Source organism: Crotalus tigris, unplaced genomic scaffold (assembly GCF_016545835.1).
Source record: "Crotalus tigris isolate CLP2741 ecotype Arizona unplaced genomic scaffold, ASM1654583v1 scf7180000018468.2839379, whole genome shotgun sequence".
NCBI classification, from domain to species: domain Eukaryota; kingdom Metazoa; phylum Chordata; class Lepidosauria; order Squamata; family Viperidae; genus Crotalus; species Crotalus tigris.
Window position 1 is genome coordinate 1,914,189 of NW_024097024.1, and position 16,397 is coordinate 1,930,585.

At 40.6% G+C, this 16,397-nt stretch overlaps 1 protein-coding gene across 30 annotated transcripts in view; it reads right to left on the minus strand.

Moving 5' to 3' along the window:
* ABLIM1 (actin binding LIM protein 1) overlaps positions 1 to 16,397 on the minus strand; it is a 209,196-nt gene that overhangs the window by 16,930 nt on the left and 175,869 nt on the right. For 13 of the 30 annotated variants that reach the window (XM_039352749.1, XM_039352752.1, XM_039352744.1 and 10 more), the window contains 3 exons: positions 15,836 to 15,940; positions 5,639 to 5,686; positions 741 to 887 (listed from right to left, as the gene is read on the minus strand). In XM_039352749.1, the coding sequence (XP_039208683.1) occupies positions 741 to 887; positions 5,639 to 5,686; positions 15,836 to 15,940 (300 nt within the window). The remainder of the gene's footprint in view (positions 1 to 740; positions 888 to 5,638; positions 5,687 to 15,835; positions 15,941 to 16,397) is intronic. The other 17 variants (XM_039352733.1, XM_039352734.1, XM_039352755.1 and 14 more) reach the window with 5 other exon arrangements.

Below are 16,397 nucleotides of genomic sequence, written 5' to 3' on the forward strand. Positions count from 1 at the left end.
GTGGGGACATATAAGCTTTGCTACTTTAAATATTATACAGGCTATTACTATCCAACAACAAGCCAAAAGAGTCTGGTTTCAACATGTGGCAATGTCGACACCATACACCCATTCAAAGAATAGAAGAGGGATGGACTAGCCATGGGCTTATACTTCAATACTGGCATATCTGCTGCTTTTCTAAAGGCAATGAAGTGGATTAAGGAATTCATTTAACTCTGTCGTCCAATGTCAGCATTCATAGCTCACGGCTGATCATTGCTTGCTTGAATGAATAAAGCAGAAGATGAACAGAACAATGCATGAGAAGGTATAATGCATTTGTAAGCTGGCCTAGCTGCTTCACTCTGATGAACAGATGCAACCAGTGGACACTACACACACTTTGGTAGTATCTTTTAAAAAAAAAAAACCTTAAAGATTCTGGGGAAGCCATCCAGAGAAAGGGACTTATAGTGAGAAGATTCTTGAAGCATCTCCTCTGTGATGTAGACTTTAGGGACTGAAATCCCCACAGGTAATTCTGATGCTATCAAATCCTATAAAGTTTGTGACACTTCCCCCCACAACCCCAATATTAATTAGATACTTAGCATAACTGTGCTAAGAGGTCAAGCACTCAGTGCAAAAAAAAGTTCAATGCCCTCGTGAGAAGCTTTGCAGCATTCATAGCAGCCTAAATGTACTTATTGATAGCAGGAAGCTGTGATGGGTTTTCACCCACATCACTTGTTTCATACCTACAGCCGCAAGAGAGGGAGGACCTGGCCAGTATTCTGTCTCAATCTTTGGAATCTCGTTGGGTGCTGGAGCATGGGCTGCTGGGAACTTGGAGGACTTGATGATATCATCGAAAGGCTTGTGCTGGGCTGCCAGAGCAGCTGCATCTAAATGGTAATTAGGGGAACTTAAAACTAGCCAATTAAATTGCTTTGTTATGGCCTAGACTAATGCTATGGAACTATTGTATTCCAAATTCTCTTACAATCACATTTTTCACATTCTCTTTTAGTAACAGATAAAGTCCCAATTTCTGTAATATGTAAAATCTTGACATTCCTGAGAATTTCAATTGTATGGTGCATACAAATAAAGCATTAACACAAGAACCAAGGGAGCATTTCTTTTCTGGACTGAGCCTCATTCCCTCCTACACAATGTAAATGAGGTACATAACAGTAATTCAAAAGCTAATTCAGCCATACATCTAGCCTGTCCCTCATGTTTTGTTTCATTCACTCATTCATTCATGACCATATTTATTCATTTACATCAAATATTCTTTGGAAGAAACAAACTACTCATTCAAAATGCCATGCAGGGTGGCATATAAGGGAACATATAAGTACAGGGAAAAAGTGGAGTCCCTGGCAGAATTAGGTTCCTGACAAATTACCCATGTGGGAATGTAGCTCTTAATCAAATAGAGGAAGTCTCCCCAGTTGTGATTTCAATCATCTCTATTTGCCCTTTTAAAAATAAAGTTATTTGTCAGGCACTGATAGGGACACTGATCAGAGCAGTATGTTTATTACCACTCACCTATTTACAAGAATCTTGCCAGATTATCTGCACTCACTATAAAACTAGATAAATTCTCCATCACTTCCTCCGCTTCAGGAATTCCAGGCTAGCTAGTGTCTTAACTCCTTCCTCCCCTCCATACTTCAGCTGAAGTTTCCACCACATTACTGTATAATAATACAGGTGGGCCTTAACTTTTGACTATTCAAGTAAGAGAAGTTTGATGTTATGATGACACTGAAAGTGATTGATCATCCCTTCTTGAAATTTCAACCACTGCATTATCTCCATGGTCACATGATCATGATATGGGCGCTTGACAACTAATTCGCACATACAACAGTTGTAATGGTTGCTATTTGTGACCAGTTGGCTTCCAAGAAATAAAGTCAATAGAAGAAACTGGATTCACTTAACGACGATGTGATTCATGTAATGACCATGTGATTTGTATAACGACCACAGTGGTTCACTTAACAACCAGGGTACAAATGGTCATAAAATTGGGTTCGGTCACATGATGATTCACTTAATGATCACATCATTTAGCAATTGAAGTTCCAGCTGTGGTTGTAAGTCGAGGAGTACCTGTAAAGACACATTTAAAATAGTGGAAATCTACAGTGTGTAGAGCTGGCATCTCCAACAAATTCATAAAAGTAGATATCCCTAAGCTGAGTCCAGTAGAGAAAATTGGCTATTTTCAGTCCAATTATGTATATAATGCTAGATCTGTATGCAATTTTTTAATGGCTGGAAATATGTAAGTTTACTGGAATAATGGAAGCTCTACATAGCAACTTTTTAGTATTATAATCATAATAATGACAATGACAGTATTTTTCCTGTGTGTAGGGAAAATACAGTACATTCAACCTTTCTAGGTCATTTTCTGATCGACTAATTAATAAATATTTGCTGATAGGTTCAGAACTATAGATATATAACTGAATGATAGCGAATATGATTTATTTTGCTGTAAACATTCAGTGAGAACTTTTAGAATTTATATTAGCATTTGCCTACTGTATTTTCATTTTAATTTCTTTCATATCAGGATTCATCCAAACAACACATACATTATTAAAAATCTGTTGGAATATTTAGAAGCAATGCACTAAAGATGAAGCTAGGCTGTGACTATCACTATAACCTCAATTGTGGTAAGGTCAGCTTATTGCTATACAGGTAGTGCTCAACTTGTTTAATGGCCGTTAAGTTATGACAGTACTGGAAAAAGTGACTTACAACTGGTCATTATACTAACAACCACTGCAGTGTCCCCAGAGTAATATAATCAGAATTTGGGAACTTAGCAACTGCATGTATTTAAAAATATTTGCAGTATCCCAGGAAATAATAATAATAATAATAATAATAATAATAATAATAATAATAATAATAATAATAATAATAATAATAATAATAATAATAAAAGTTGGAGGTCATCTAGTCCACAAGAATCACACACATTTCAATTACCATTTGTGATCTTCCCAGAGGGGCTTCCAACAAGCAAAGTCAATGGGAAAAGCCAGATTTACTCAATGATACAATTAAATAAATGGACTTTTAAAAACATGCAAAATCATAGCAATCAATTCAAAATATGGTGTCTGCAACTCTGCTGGACTTCTATGACTTTTTTTTTCACCTTCTGTGAAAAGAGTTATTCAAAAAATGAATTAAGTTGAGCATTATTGTACAGATTGTGGGAGTGTTGTTGTATCATTAGTGAATAGTTTTTTTTCCACTGAATTTTCTCTTCAAAGCCCCACTATGCTTCAATTGTGCATGTTGCTGACTATTTGCATATTCATTGAAATGGCTACAAAGAAAAAAGAGGTATTGCAAGAGAAACAAAATTCATGATTCCTGATTGTTCTGAAATTTTGATTTCTGGGACATCAAGACTTCTACTTCCATTTCTTTGCAGACATGATGTGCTAAATGATGAATTTGAAAGATGAATTGCCAGCATGTTTTAATTCTTTCCATTCTAGGTTTCATGTATGCTATGCACATAGAGCTTCTGTCCAGCCTAGTTCTAATGGATAAAAAACAGCTACCTTGGCTCATTGTTTGACACTACAAAGGCACAATTTCAAACAATACTTACATATTGAAATGGATGAATTCAGTGGTAAAATATTCACAAGTTAATAGGAGATGAGATGACACAATAAAATCATAAAGAAATAAAAATAATATTAAGAAAAAGTGAAATGACAGGGTTAAAATTTTAAAATAATATAACACTGTAATTTAAATGCAACATAACGATCAATATTTTTGCTCAAGCAAACAAATCTTATTATATTCTATGTTCTGAAAGTTTTATTTTTTCTAGGAATTTGATTTGCCTTTAATCTTTTTATGGAATATTTATTTATGGAAACTTTATATTGATCATTCCCTTTTAGGCTTAAATACCACTGATTAAACTGATATTCTCAGGACTCTCACTTTTATTCTCTCTCTCTCTCTCTCTCTCTCACACACACACACACACACACAATTCTGGTAATGGAATAGATATTATTCTAGGCTCCTTGAGGGTCAGAAAGCTACATCTTTCTTTCATTTACTTAGAATAAAGCTGGATTAGGTATTTTAGGTTTTCTATTTAAATGTGATTTTTCTAATAAAAATGTATTCTTTTTTCTAAAGAATTACTCTCTGTATACAATAGAATATAAGCATATTCTATTGTATATAGCTATTCCTATACTTGGCATATGTACAAATACACTGCCTTTTGGGAGTTTAGATGACTTGGTGCTTGGCTTAAACTTAGAGAGATTCTTATTAGTTATAGTTTAAATTAGGTCAAGCACAGCAAGACACAGTAGGGACAAAATGCATTCGAATGCCAGGGGTTTTTTTTAAACAAAAATGGTTTTATTTCAAAAGCTAATGCATCTTATTAGATACCTTCCACACTGCTTTCCATAATGAATAATCTGTCATGATCTTTGGAAAAGGAGAAAGAAAAGGAAAAGGAAGAGGAAGAGGAGGAACCTATTTTTTAAATATATATATATATAATTTCCCATGTCAAGAGGAACTGAAAACCTTTAAAAATGTACCAATATCAATTGGTATTTGTGTGTCTCTCTCTCTGTGTGTGTGTGTGTGTGTACACTCACTCAAATCAGAGGAATGGCTCTGAAACTAGTTCAAGGTATGTTTGAACTAGTTTGTTTTCTTAGATAATCTGTTTAGCTAAGTGAAGTTAAGAGATGAGTGTTCAGAAAGGAGAACCACAACAAGTCATTCTTATGTCTTTTTAAAAAAATTGTTCCATATGTTTCCAAACTGGCAACAAATGTGGTCTTTGGGGTCAAAACCTTCAGAAATGGGTGGCAATAAAATAAAATAAATTTAAATTAAACAAAAATGTTATTTCCTGATTTAGAAATATAACAATAAAAACTCCAACAGCAAGGAAATGTAGTAGTAAACGCTTCTGAATTAGCCTGTGATATTTTAAGGTTTAGGCTGCGATTGTCCCTTCTTAATATTAATTGGCCACAATCATTTCTAGAAATACAAAAATCAAGAGATCAATATAGAGATCAAGTTGTTGGACCAAGTTTTGTTCTGTGGTTAGAAAGCTTATTAAATGATTGTAATCAATGTGACCTACATTGATTGTCAATGTAGGTCACATTGTAGGTCAACTCTAATGCCTGCTACGCAGATTTTATTGTGGAGATCAGGCATTTTCAGTTTCTGGGACTGGTTTAAAAACAGCCTCTTATATTTTTTTTAAAAAAAAATATAAAGCCAGTTTGAAGTATTGAAATGAACACCAACATACATTTTTTTATCTCAAAGGGGGGTCCTGTGTAAAGAAATAACCATAAGGAATACATATGTTATAGCAAATGACAAGCTAAAACAGAGAGGCATATTATGTAACCTACATCATTTAAATCTATTTTATTTACCTCAACAGAGAGAAAGAAAAGAAAAAAGAAAATTATGTTAACTTTAAAAATAATCAATTAGTATTGTATGTAATACAATAAGTGCAGAAGAATGTTATTGTTCATGTAAGTATTCAATAATTTGATTATCCCATTTTGAAGACAGAAAGAATAAAGTTTACCATGCTGTTTGTAGATAGGTGGTTTTCTATAAATATTGATCCCTTGATCTGTAAAAAAATAAAAATAAAGAGCAGAAAAATATAAACAATTTTAGATTTTCAATTATTACACATAGAAGAGGGGAAAAAAATCAAACATAAAATGAATGGATGTTCCAAACCAAGGTCTTGGCATATGAACTGAAAAACCATGACACCAAAATGCTAAGTGTCTTATGAAAGAAACGCACATTCACACAAACATAGAAAACTATCACAGACACATGATAAGAAATTTTGACACACGACTGGCCACATGGGATTCCTAAAGGGTAAACCTTTCTGTTTATATTCTTAGTGGGGTGTTAATGGGATAAACATTTCCGGGGATATTAATGATGATGCCTTGGTTGGAGACAAAAATAATTTGCACAGAACATAGTTCACCATATCAACTAGGAAACTTGGCCACAGAAGTTCTATTGTTTTCTAACCACAGACATTAATGATGTGAATTTACATATAGTTTCAGAACTTGCTTCTGAAGTTCCCTTTTGAACTAGAGCTATTTTCTTCAAGACTATATGGCACTTCAAAAAATGTTTTTGCCATGTTACTTGGTTTGGTCAGCTTATATTGCAAAATAGTTGTTCACCTTTTCAGGATAATTTTTTGGCAAATCAGTATTTTCAAAGCTCCAAATTCTAATAGTTTTAAATAGGAGTGTTTTTTTTTAAATGAGTTTGGCTATTTCAGCTATTCTGCTGAAATATAGAAAAACAAGAATGCTAATAATTGTTGTAAGAGAGGATTCTTAGAAAATATGCGCTAAAACCAAAATCATTTTTGGATTAAGACGTTCTGTCATCTATGTTTACTCAACAGCCAGAGAAAAATGAGAATGCTATTCTGTCCGTTTCAATATCACTCTTATACATACTCACACAGAAATAAGCACCACTGGAGTTCAGTGGAGTGTATTTCTAAATATGCCTATGATTACAGAGAACTGAAAGCGGGTATTGGTATGCATTATATAGTACATCACTCCTACATTAGAAAGCTTGTTGCAAATTAATTAACATGGCCAATCAAAAACATAGTAATTTAAAAAACTGTGTTAACAGCTATTATAAAGTGCAATCATTAAACGCTGGGTTCGTTCCAGAGATTTTAAAATAATTTTTCCTTACCAAGTTACACCTTTTTTCTTTGCTAAGCAACACCACAATCTTATTTATTCTTTTATTTATAAGATTCCTCATTTTCGTACAAGATCTTATGGGAGCTAGGAAAGCACTGTTTCTTCCATTTCCCCCCACAACAATCTTCAGGATAGGTTGAGTTAAGCAGTACTACTGGCTCAAAACCCCACATAGACAGTTTTGGAGAACCCTAAGTGTACACTGGATAATTGTGAAGCTAAATGCTTTGCTGCAAGTTGTTCTATTACTTTGCTGAAAAAATTACAATCACATAGTAATCACTAGAAAATATATATTTGACATGTTTAACAGCAAATGTCCCTAAAATTATAAAGGGACTGACATTTCTCTCTTCTAAATCCTTTGAGACAATAGAGCTCTGTAACACATCTATTTGCCATGTGTAACAAGATCACTTCATGCTGGGAAAGGATGTTCAATATATGTGTCTAGGGAATGGTACATTATGGATAGTTATTTTCATTTAAGGAACTTTAGATAAATAATAATATCTAAGGGGCTGCCTTAAAGAAGAGAGATCAACCTCTTTTCCAAAACACTGAAGGCAGGACAAGAAGCAATGCATGGAAACTGACCAAGAAGAGAAGCAACCTAGAATTAAGGAGAAATTTTCTGACAGAACAAATAATCAATAGAACAACTTGCCTCCAGAAGTTGTAGGTGCTCCAACACTGGAGGTTTTTAATAAGAGATTGGACAACCATTTGTCTGAAATGGTATAGGGTTTCTTGCTTGAGCCAGGGGTTGCACTAGAACACCTCCAAGGTCTCTTCCAACTCTGTAAATTCTGTTATATGTTAGTAAATATTTTTCTTCCTCCCAAAAATACTTTTTATTCTAATATGAAAGTCTCTAAAATATTCCCAGTATCAGCAATGGATGTTGTATAGTATTGTAACAGCCAGATTAAATGTACACAAGATTGAAAGTTAGGCTGTATTAGTAGGATCACTGGCTGTAGGGTTCATTTGGGCTTTTGACTCCAATCTTCTGAGACATGTATTCTTGATAGAGAGCTCCAGAATGGGAAGGAAACTATTGGAGTGGGGAATATCCAAAATGTAATCAAAACCTTAATTCCATTTGTATCTTAAAACTGTCCCACACAATGATATGCTACCCTTTTAAGGCATGGCCCATGCCATGAGCAGTCCCAGACCTTTAGGTACAGCCTTCTGACCCTTTGAAACCTTGGCTGGAAAATACTAAATATATTTAATTAATTTCATTGATTTAAATTGCACAAAGTCCATCTTTCTGTGCTAATCTGATAATCTTTTGGAGTACAATCCCCACATATTACATATCAGGTCTATATATAGCTAAAGTAAGTCAAGTGACCCGTGGATTTATAGCTCTCTTCACTGACCCACCCAGGGACAGCAGTGAGAGGGGAACAAAAGTTGTGGTGAAAAGAAATGGGAAATGTCAGGAAAGGAGCGTTGGCTTACCTAAACGCCTTTTCTCAGCATGATGAAGAAGAATCCACCAATGGGTTATCTTAGTCCTACTGCCCAATCAGACAAAGTTGTCAAGTTGTCACGCCTCCTCATTATCTGGGGACCTCCCAGTTTTCATCGACGGGTGAAGCCATTGACAACAGTACGACGTGATGACTCTCAAGCAGGTAGTAACGACAACTAACAGAACAACCATCCCACCTGGACCTGACTGACTTCTACTTAGGGAGGGCGTGGATTCTTCTTCATCATGCTGAGAAAAGGTGTTCAGGTAAGCCAACGCTCCTTCTCCAGCATGATTAAGAAGAATCCACCAATGGGACGTACCAAAGTTTCTCGAGTCCCTAAGGGTGGGAGTCAGTAGGGGCCGGGCCCCCAGATGGTGTGACTACTTGTTGTAGGATACGTCTACCAAAGGCGGCCTCAGCCAAAGCAAACTTGTCTAAACGGTAATGTCTAATGAATGGAGATGGCGACGACCATGTCGCCGCCCTGCATATGTCCTCAATGGACGCCTGTGTTGCCCACGCCGCAGTTGTAGCAGCACTGCGGGTAGAGTGAGCCGTCACATGAGGAGGAAATGGTAAGGCCAGGGAAACATAAGCGCTTGAAATACAGGCCCTTATCCACCTCCCTATGGTGGAAGCTGAAACCTTTTGCCCCATAGACGAAGGCTGAAAGGACACAAATAGAGTTTCTGACTTACGGAAGGGCTTAGTGCGCTTGATATAACATCGCAAGGCCCTCCTTACGTCCAAAGTGTGCCAGCGTTGTTCCAATTCATGTGACGGGTGAGGGCAAAAATTTGGGAGGATAACCTCCTGTGCCCTATGGAAAACCGTGTTAAACTTTGGAATAAATGGTCAAGCCTGAGAACTACCCTATCCTTGTGGAATGTGCATAGGTCTTTTCTAACCGACAAGGCCGCTAACTCTGAAATGCGCCTGGCCGAGGTAATGGCAATGAGAAAGGAGACCTTGAATGACAAATGTCGTAATGAGCACATTTTGAGTGGTTCAAAAGGAGAAGATGTTAGAGCTTGAAGCACTTGGGGTAGGTTCCAGGAGGGATACCTGTGAATAACAGGCGGTCTGGTATTCGAGACCCCTTTAAGAAAAGCCCGAATGGCTGGATGTCTTGATAAGGAGCTCGAGGAGTCCCATGACAAAATTGAGGACAGGGCTGCTAACTGTCTGCGCAAAGTGTTGGGTGCCAACCCCTTGTTGACGCCCTCCGTTAAATATTCCAGGACTCTGGGAATTGTCACTTGTGATAGACTTACGTGTTTCTTATCACACCATTGACCGAAATGCTTCCACGTATGGTCATAAAGCCGGTTCGTTGCCGGTCTCCTGGCCGCCTGTATCATAGCAATCACCTCCGCTGAGTAAGATTCCCTGGTTAGGGCGCGGCGTTCAAGTGCCAGGCGGTCAGTTGAAGCCATTGTGGATCTGGATGTTGTAGATCTCCCTGTATCAGCCTTATTTGGCTGTCGGGAATCCTCCATGGAGCTGAAAATGAAAGACTCACCAGATCCGCGAACCATGGTCTCCTGGGCCAGTAAGGGGCGATGAAGATCACCTCCGCTTGTTCCTCCAGGAACTTCCTGATTGCTGCAGGAAGTAGAGGCAATGGGGGGGGGAAGGCATACAATAGGCCATGTGGCCATCTGCTGCGAAGCGCATCCGTTCCCTCTGCTCCCCGAGAATCTGGGAAGCTGAGCGTTCTCCGGGGTGGCAAACAGGTCCATAATCGAACTGCCGAATTTGGCTGATATCTCCCTGAAGATATCTGGATGAAGCATCCACTCCGAATGATCTATTGTCGACCTGCTGAGGAAATCTGCCTGTCGATTTGCCTCCCCTGAAATGTGTTCGGCTCTGATGGAGAGCAGGTGTTTCTCTGCCCAGGTGCCCAATGCTCGGGCTTCTGTCATGAGGGATTTCGACCGTGTGCCCCCTGCCGGTTCACGTGGGCCTTTGCAGCCACATTGTCTGTTTGAATCAGTACATGCTGGCCCCTGACTTTTGTGTGGAATTTTTGAAGAGCTAGATAAATCGCTCTGAGCTCCAACCAATTTATGTTGTGTTTGAGATCTGCTTGCGACCACCGACTCTGAGCTATCCGGGATTGGAGGTGAGCACCCCAGCCGAAGAGACTGGCGTCCGTGGTCACCTGAAGGCGGTTGGGTTCTTTGAACAGGGTCCCTTTGCTGACGGCCGATGAAGTCCACCAGCCAAGGGAAACCCATACTTGACGGGGAACCCGAACCCGTCTGTTGGACGTATGCTGTCTTTGGTATGGGAGAAGAAACCACTGAAGCTCCCGGGTATGTAGCCGAGCCCACGGCACGATTGCTATACATGAGATCTGTTTGCCCAGGAGCTGAGAAAGCGTGGCTAATGCCACGGTTCTGTCCCTGCGTACCTTGCGAGCCAAGTCCCTGATGCTCCTGCGTCTCTCCTCTGACAGGTACACATGACATGATTCCATGTCTATTACTGCTTCCAGGTGAAGCAGACGGGTAGATGGATTCATCTGGCTCTTTTTGAAGTTGATCAGGAAGCCATGGGCCTGAAGAGTCTGTATAGTGAGGGTCAAATCCGAATGGGCGGCTGAGACTGACAGGGACTGGATCAGGATATCGTCCAGGTAGCATTGGACCCTGACTGGGACCAGCCGCAAGTGAGCCGCCAACACTGCCAGGATTTTGGTGAAGACCCTGGGGGCTGAAGAGAGGCTGAAAGGAAGGGCTCTGTACTGAAAATGGCGGTTGAGATAGCAGAATCTTAAGTACCTGCGATGAGCTGGGAGAATAGGGATGTGGAGGTATGTCTCCTTCAGATCTATGGATGTTAATAAATCTCCCCGCCTGATACTGGTTAGGATGGAGTGCAATGTTTGCATTTTGAACCGTTTGTAATGAAGGTGAAGATTCAATCCCTTGAGATCGAGGATTGCCCTCCATCCCCCCGAAGACTTTGGGACTACAAACAGGATTGAGTAATATCCCTGCCCTGCCTGGCTTGGGGGAACTTCCTCTATCGCCTTGATGGCTAGAAGATGCTGTATAGCGTCCTCCATGAGTCCCCTCTTTACTGGGTTTCTCATGGCTGGGCAAGACACAAAATGATTGAAAGGAATGGATTTGAACTCCAGGGACAGGCCTTCCCTTATGGTACGCAACACCCAGGAGTCTGTGGTCGTGTTTTCCCACTGGCGAGTAAAGTGAGTGAGCCTGCCGCCAATGGGGGGATTTCCCTCAGAGTCATTTGCCTCGGCGGAAGGACCAACCCCCTCGGCCACGAAAGGAATTTTTGGGTTGTGGCTGGTACCTGGACCTGTCTCTATAACCTGTCCTGTCCAGTGAACGCTCCTGTTTGGGAGCGACCGGTCGGTACGGTTGTGCCGACTCTGTTGCTGTCCCTGCTCGAAAGAGCTACCGGCGACTGTAAGGGGTGAACCGTCTTGTGGAACTCTTTGCCACGTGGGAGATCACCTTTTGCTTCTGTTTATTTCAACTAAGTACGGTGTTAGTGCATCCCCAAATAATTTGCCACCTTTGAAAGGGGCTGTGGCTGCGCGCCACTTATGCTTACTTTCGGCCCTCCAATTTTTTAACCACAGGAGTCTTCTAGCTACCACGTTGGAAGCCATAGCTCGGGCTGAATGTTTGGCTGAATACAGAGAGGCATCGGCCATATATTCGGATGTGGCAAGTATTTTTGTTAGATCCTGATGCATTCTAGTTTCCTCAAGTTGGATTCTATCCTGCAGCTGACGCAGCCAGGTGATAGAGATTCTTGCAAAGAAGGAAGTGGCCATCGCTGCCTTCACAGCCCAGGCAGATGCCAAGTGCGCTTTGCATAAGGCCATTTCAGATTTTTTATCCTCTGCCTTAAGGGCATCGGATACATCAGCTGGAAGGCTGGCAGTGGAGAAAAGCGGTGCCAGCGATTCATCCACTTTTGGAACCTCTAGTAGGTCTCCGAATGCCTTAGGCATGTCTACCATTTTGCGCTCAGATGCGCTTTGAGATGGCTGGGCTGCTGGTGATTCCCACTGATCCTGCACATTTTGGAAGAACAGCTGTGGACAAGGGATATGGAGGTGCGTGTCTACAGGCACAGCAAACAAAGGATTGGTTTCCTGATCGGAGGAAGGCTGAGGGGTTGGTACCGACTGAGGGGAAAGCTTACTTGCCTTGCATGCTCTGTGTAACAAAGCCGGAAATAGCGAAGCATTAAAAAGCTCTGCCATGGGTTGGGATTCGTAAGATGGTTCCTCGCAATCCAACCAACCATCCTTGCCTCCCCCGTAATCTGAAACATCCGGGTCCGAATCAGGGGATTGGGAGGGAGAGACCATACCTGACTGATCCAGTGGAGGCCTCACGGCAGTTGTTGGTGCTGAAGAAGAGGATGGTCCTGGAACGGAGGGGCTTGTTGATGACTCGCTGATGCCATAGCTTGGCACACTGCCTGTAATATCCACATTTGGAGCTGGTCGGAGACGGACTGCTCTAGCGGAAGCCTTAACCCCACAGCAGGTGGTGTGCTGGCAGCAGTGGGTGCTGCAGATGAACCTGGCAAGGCAAAGTTCTCCCCAAACACGGGTGGGCCTACCTGACCAAGAGTCCGAGTTGGGACCTGTTGATACCCCGTCTCCGGCGACCATACTCTGGATGTGGATGGTTGAGGCTCTCCCCTGTCCGGTGGTATGGAGGTTGGCAAAGTGAGACCTCCTTCAGCAGACAAGCGTTGAGCCCGGGAGAATTGCTTCTCCAGAGCTCTGTGGGTGCATTCAGCCAGTTTGTCGCTCGCCGTGCCAGCTTTCCTGCCGTGCTTAGACTTGGATCTCGCCTTACCTGATGGAGGCTCGGGTGTCAGCTCAGTTGAGGCAGGAATGACGTCCATATCCAAGGAACGTGGCTCAGAAGGGTCTGCCATTTCCATCGAAATCAACCCAAGGTTGCCTTTGGCCTGATTCGTTCTGCAAGGGACGTCAGAGGCCCCCTCGGGGGACTGACCTACGTGGATTGGGTGGAGAAGAATCACACGTGTCCCACAGTAGTGGCGATGGTCAGGATGGTGGAACAGCCACCAGATGCAGAAGGGCAGACAGGCAATATGGCGACCAGGCTGAAGAACCAGAGCTGCTATTGGTACCACACTCTTGCTCACAGGTGCATGGATCAGGATATGGCTGAAACTGAGACTCAGATGAAGGAGCCAGCAATTTTGTTAATCAATCTAGTTTAATACAATTAACATTTGTAGTTCACCCCCGTTATTGCATTCAATTTAGATTTATTTATTTATTTATTTATTTATTATTTTATTATTATTATTATTTTTAATTCAAAATGGTGACTGCCAGGGGGAATGAGCCTCCAAATGGCAGGCTCTGTGAACGTTCCCTTGGAGGGAATACCAGGAGGGAGGGGGGTAAAGAAGGGGTGTGTGTGAGGGATTAATGCTGTACTGCAAGGGGCCAGTGACTGCCACAAATGAGGCTAATTGGAATCTGCTTTGGCCCGAGAAGCAGGGGTTTGTGCCTAACAGCCGTTAGGTGCAAAAAGCTTTACTGCTGCCCCACGAGGCTCCTAATGCTTCCACAGTGGCTTTAGGTGATTGTTAAGGCCATGTTGGGCTTTCCTTTGTTGCAGCAGTAAAAAGGTGTTTAGAAGTGAGATTAGGCCTTTTGAAATTCAAATGGCTGCTGCTAAGAGTCCCTAGCCGAGCCCGGCTAGGGAGAAGCCACAAGGCTGCAAAACTGAAAAGCAACAAGGAACCGCGCACGTGAAACTGAGATCTTTTTTTTTAACAACACCTTTGAAATGCGTATAGATTAAACCTCCCCCCCCCCACTGTGTAGGGTGAGGTTTGTTTGCTGATTCAGCAGGATACTGAATCTGGGGAAGTGAAAAACCCACCCCCCCTTTCCTTAGAAAGTTTTAACCTAACCCTGAAGAGGGGAATGCAGCAAATCCTTACAGAGGGGAAAACAAAACTCTCAACTAAGCTGCTAAACTCTTTTAAAGAATCCACCAATGAGTAAATTTTCTATCAGACCTGCTCCAACATAGAGAGAGTCAAGAAATCACGTCTGTAATGGGCAAAGACCAAGAAGAAAACTGGGAGGTCCCCAGATAATGAGGAGGCGTGACAACTTGACAACTTGGTCTGATTGGGCAGTAGGACTAAGATAACCCATTGGTGGATTCTTCTTAATCATGCTGGAGAACTGATCACTGCTGCCATGTTCCATGGGTGCTCCATAATTGTGTCAGCCTGCCAGTTTGTTTCTTAGGGATTCTTGGAATAATGAGAAATGCAATATGCTGATCAAGAAGGTAGTCCTACAGTTTTAAGTACTTCAGAAATCTCTGTTAGCTATCTGACATTTAAATAATATGCCTACAGTATTATTTATAAATAGTTAATAGGTTACACTAAATTAAGTATGCAAAGGTACAGAGAAAATCTAGAATATCAACATATCAAAATTAAATGGAAGGATATCTTGGCCTCTCCGTGTCACATCTATATTGATTGAAAGTGACTGACAAACCACAGAAAGTCTTAATTCTTGTGGAGAGGAGGTGATCAACTGCCCCACTGAGTCACAGGGTGTGCCTGGGCACTACAGTAGCTCCCTTTTACAAAAAGGTATCTAGCTATTAATTTGAGGGTTTTTAATTGGAAGACTCCCGTTCTTTTTAAACTATGCACTAATTGTGTGGTTACTGACCAGAAGACAAATAAAATGGATATTGCACTTACCAATGATAACAAAAAACCCCCATAAGAATGAAGGATACCCCTTCTTTTTCAAGTATACAAAGATATAAAGGTATGAAGAACTTACCTCCATTTTGACATTGATACTGATAAACATTCTGTTGCTGTGGGATTTTCAGCAGAGGCCTATTTTGATGTTTTGTCTCTTTATACCAGTATGTATTGTTAATTTTCTATTTTTTCTAAGATCATGTAAACCAATCAATTGCAAATGATATGTACATAGATAAGACTAACTGAATAATTAATGTTATTATTGAGATGGTGTTCATGTAAATTCTTCCTTTTATTATTCTTAGTTTCCTTTTTACTTTTGAAAATTTATAAGAAAAGCTGATAATGTTTAATTTCTTTCAAGTATGCTTAGGACTGCATCTTGTATCTTGTCCTTTGTTAAAAATACTAGCCAATAGCAACATAGTATAACTCTGAGACAAACAAGAAAAAAAAATTGGGCTTTGCAGCTAAACTAAACCACTATGTATGGCTGTTTGCTCTGTTATAATTTGGAGAAATATTAATTTTATAACTAAAAATCTCCCCATATCCAGCATTTTCTAATTGTTCCCAAATTAAAGAAACAAGTCTGGATTTCAAACCAGTTTAGGGTATATCCCAAGTTCAAAATAACTAAACAGCATGCAGTGATGGAGACAAAAACAAAGAGTTACAAAGGCTACTACAGTCTACACTCGGACAAGACACCAAGACACACAATGCCACTCCTACCTGGAACATGGAAATGTTTAGGGGCCTGAGCGTAAGTTGGTGTTAGAGGGCGACTGTCGGGCCGATAAGGGGCCGGGGAATTCCGACCGCTGGACGGCTCATTGCCTCCAATGAGGAGAATGGAAAAACAAACAAACAAACAAAACAAAGAGAGCAGTAAAGAGGCAGGCATAAGTAAAAACCCAACCAAAAGTCAATGGCAAAGGGAAAATCAGAGAAGGAAAAACAAACTATATACAGGAGAGTTAAGAAATGTGGCTAGTATTGTAAGGCACTGCTATTATATATTAAAGAAGTCATTCGTTTTAGGCTGAAATTTGGCAGCTTGCATTATATTATTCATTCGCTCACTCACTCACTCACTCACTCACTCACTCACTCACTCACTCACTCATACCAATAGCATGCATAAAGATACCATGCATTTAAATTACACAGATGAGATGTGAAAAGGAATAGAAAAAGACAAATGGAATTACTGGATTTAAATGCTTCAGTATACAAGTAACAACATTTGGCAAAATTATTGCTAGACAAAATGCAAATCAAGTTGGTGTCCAAG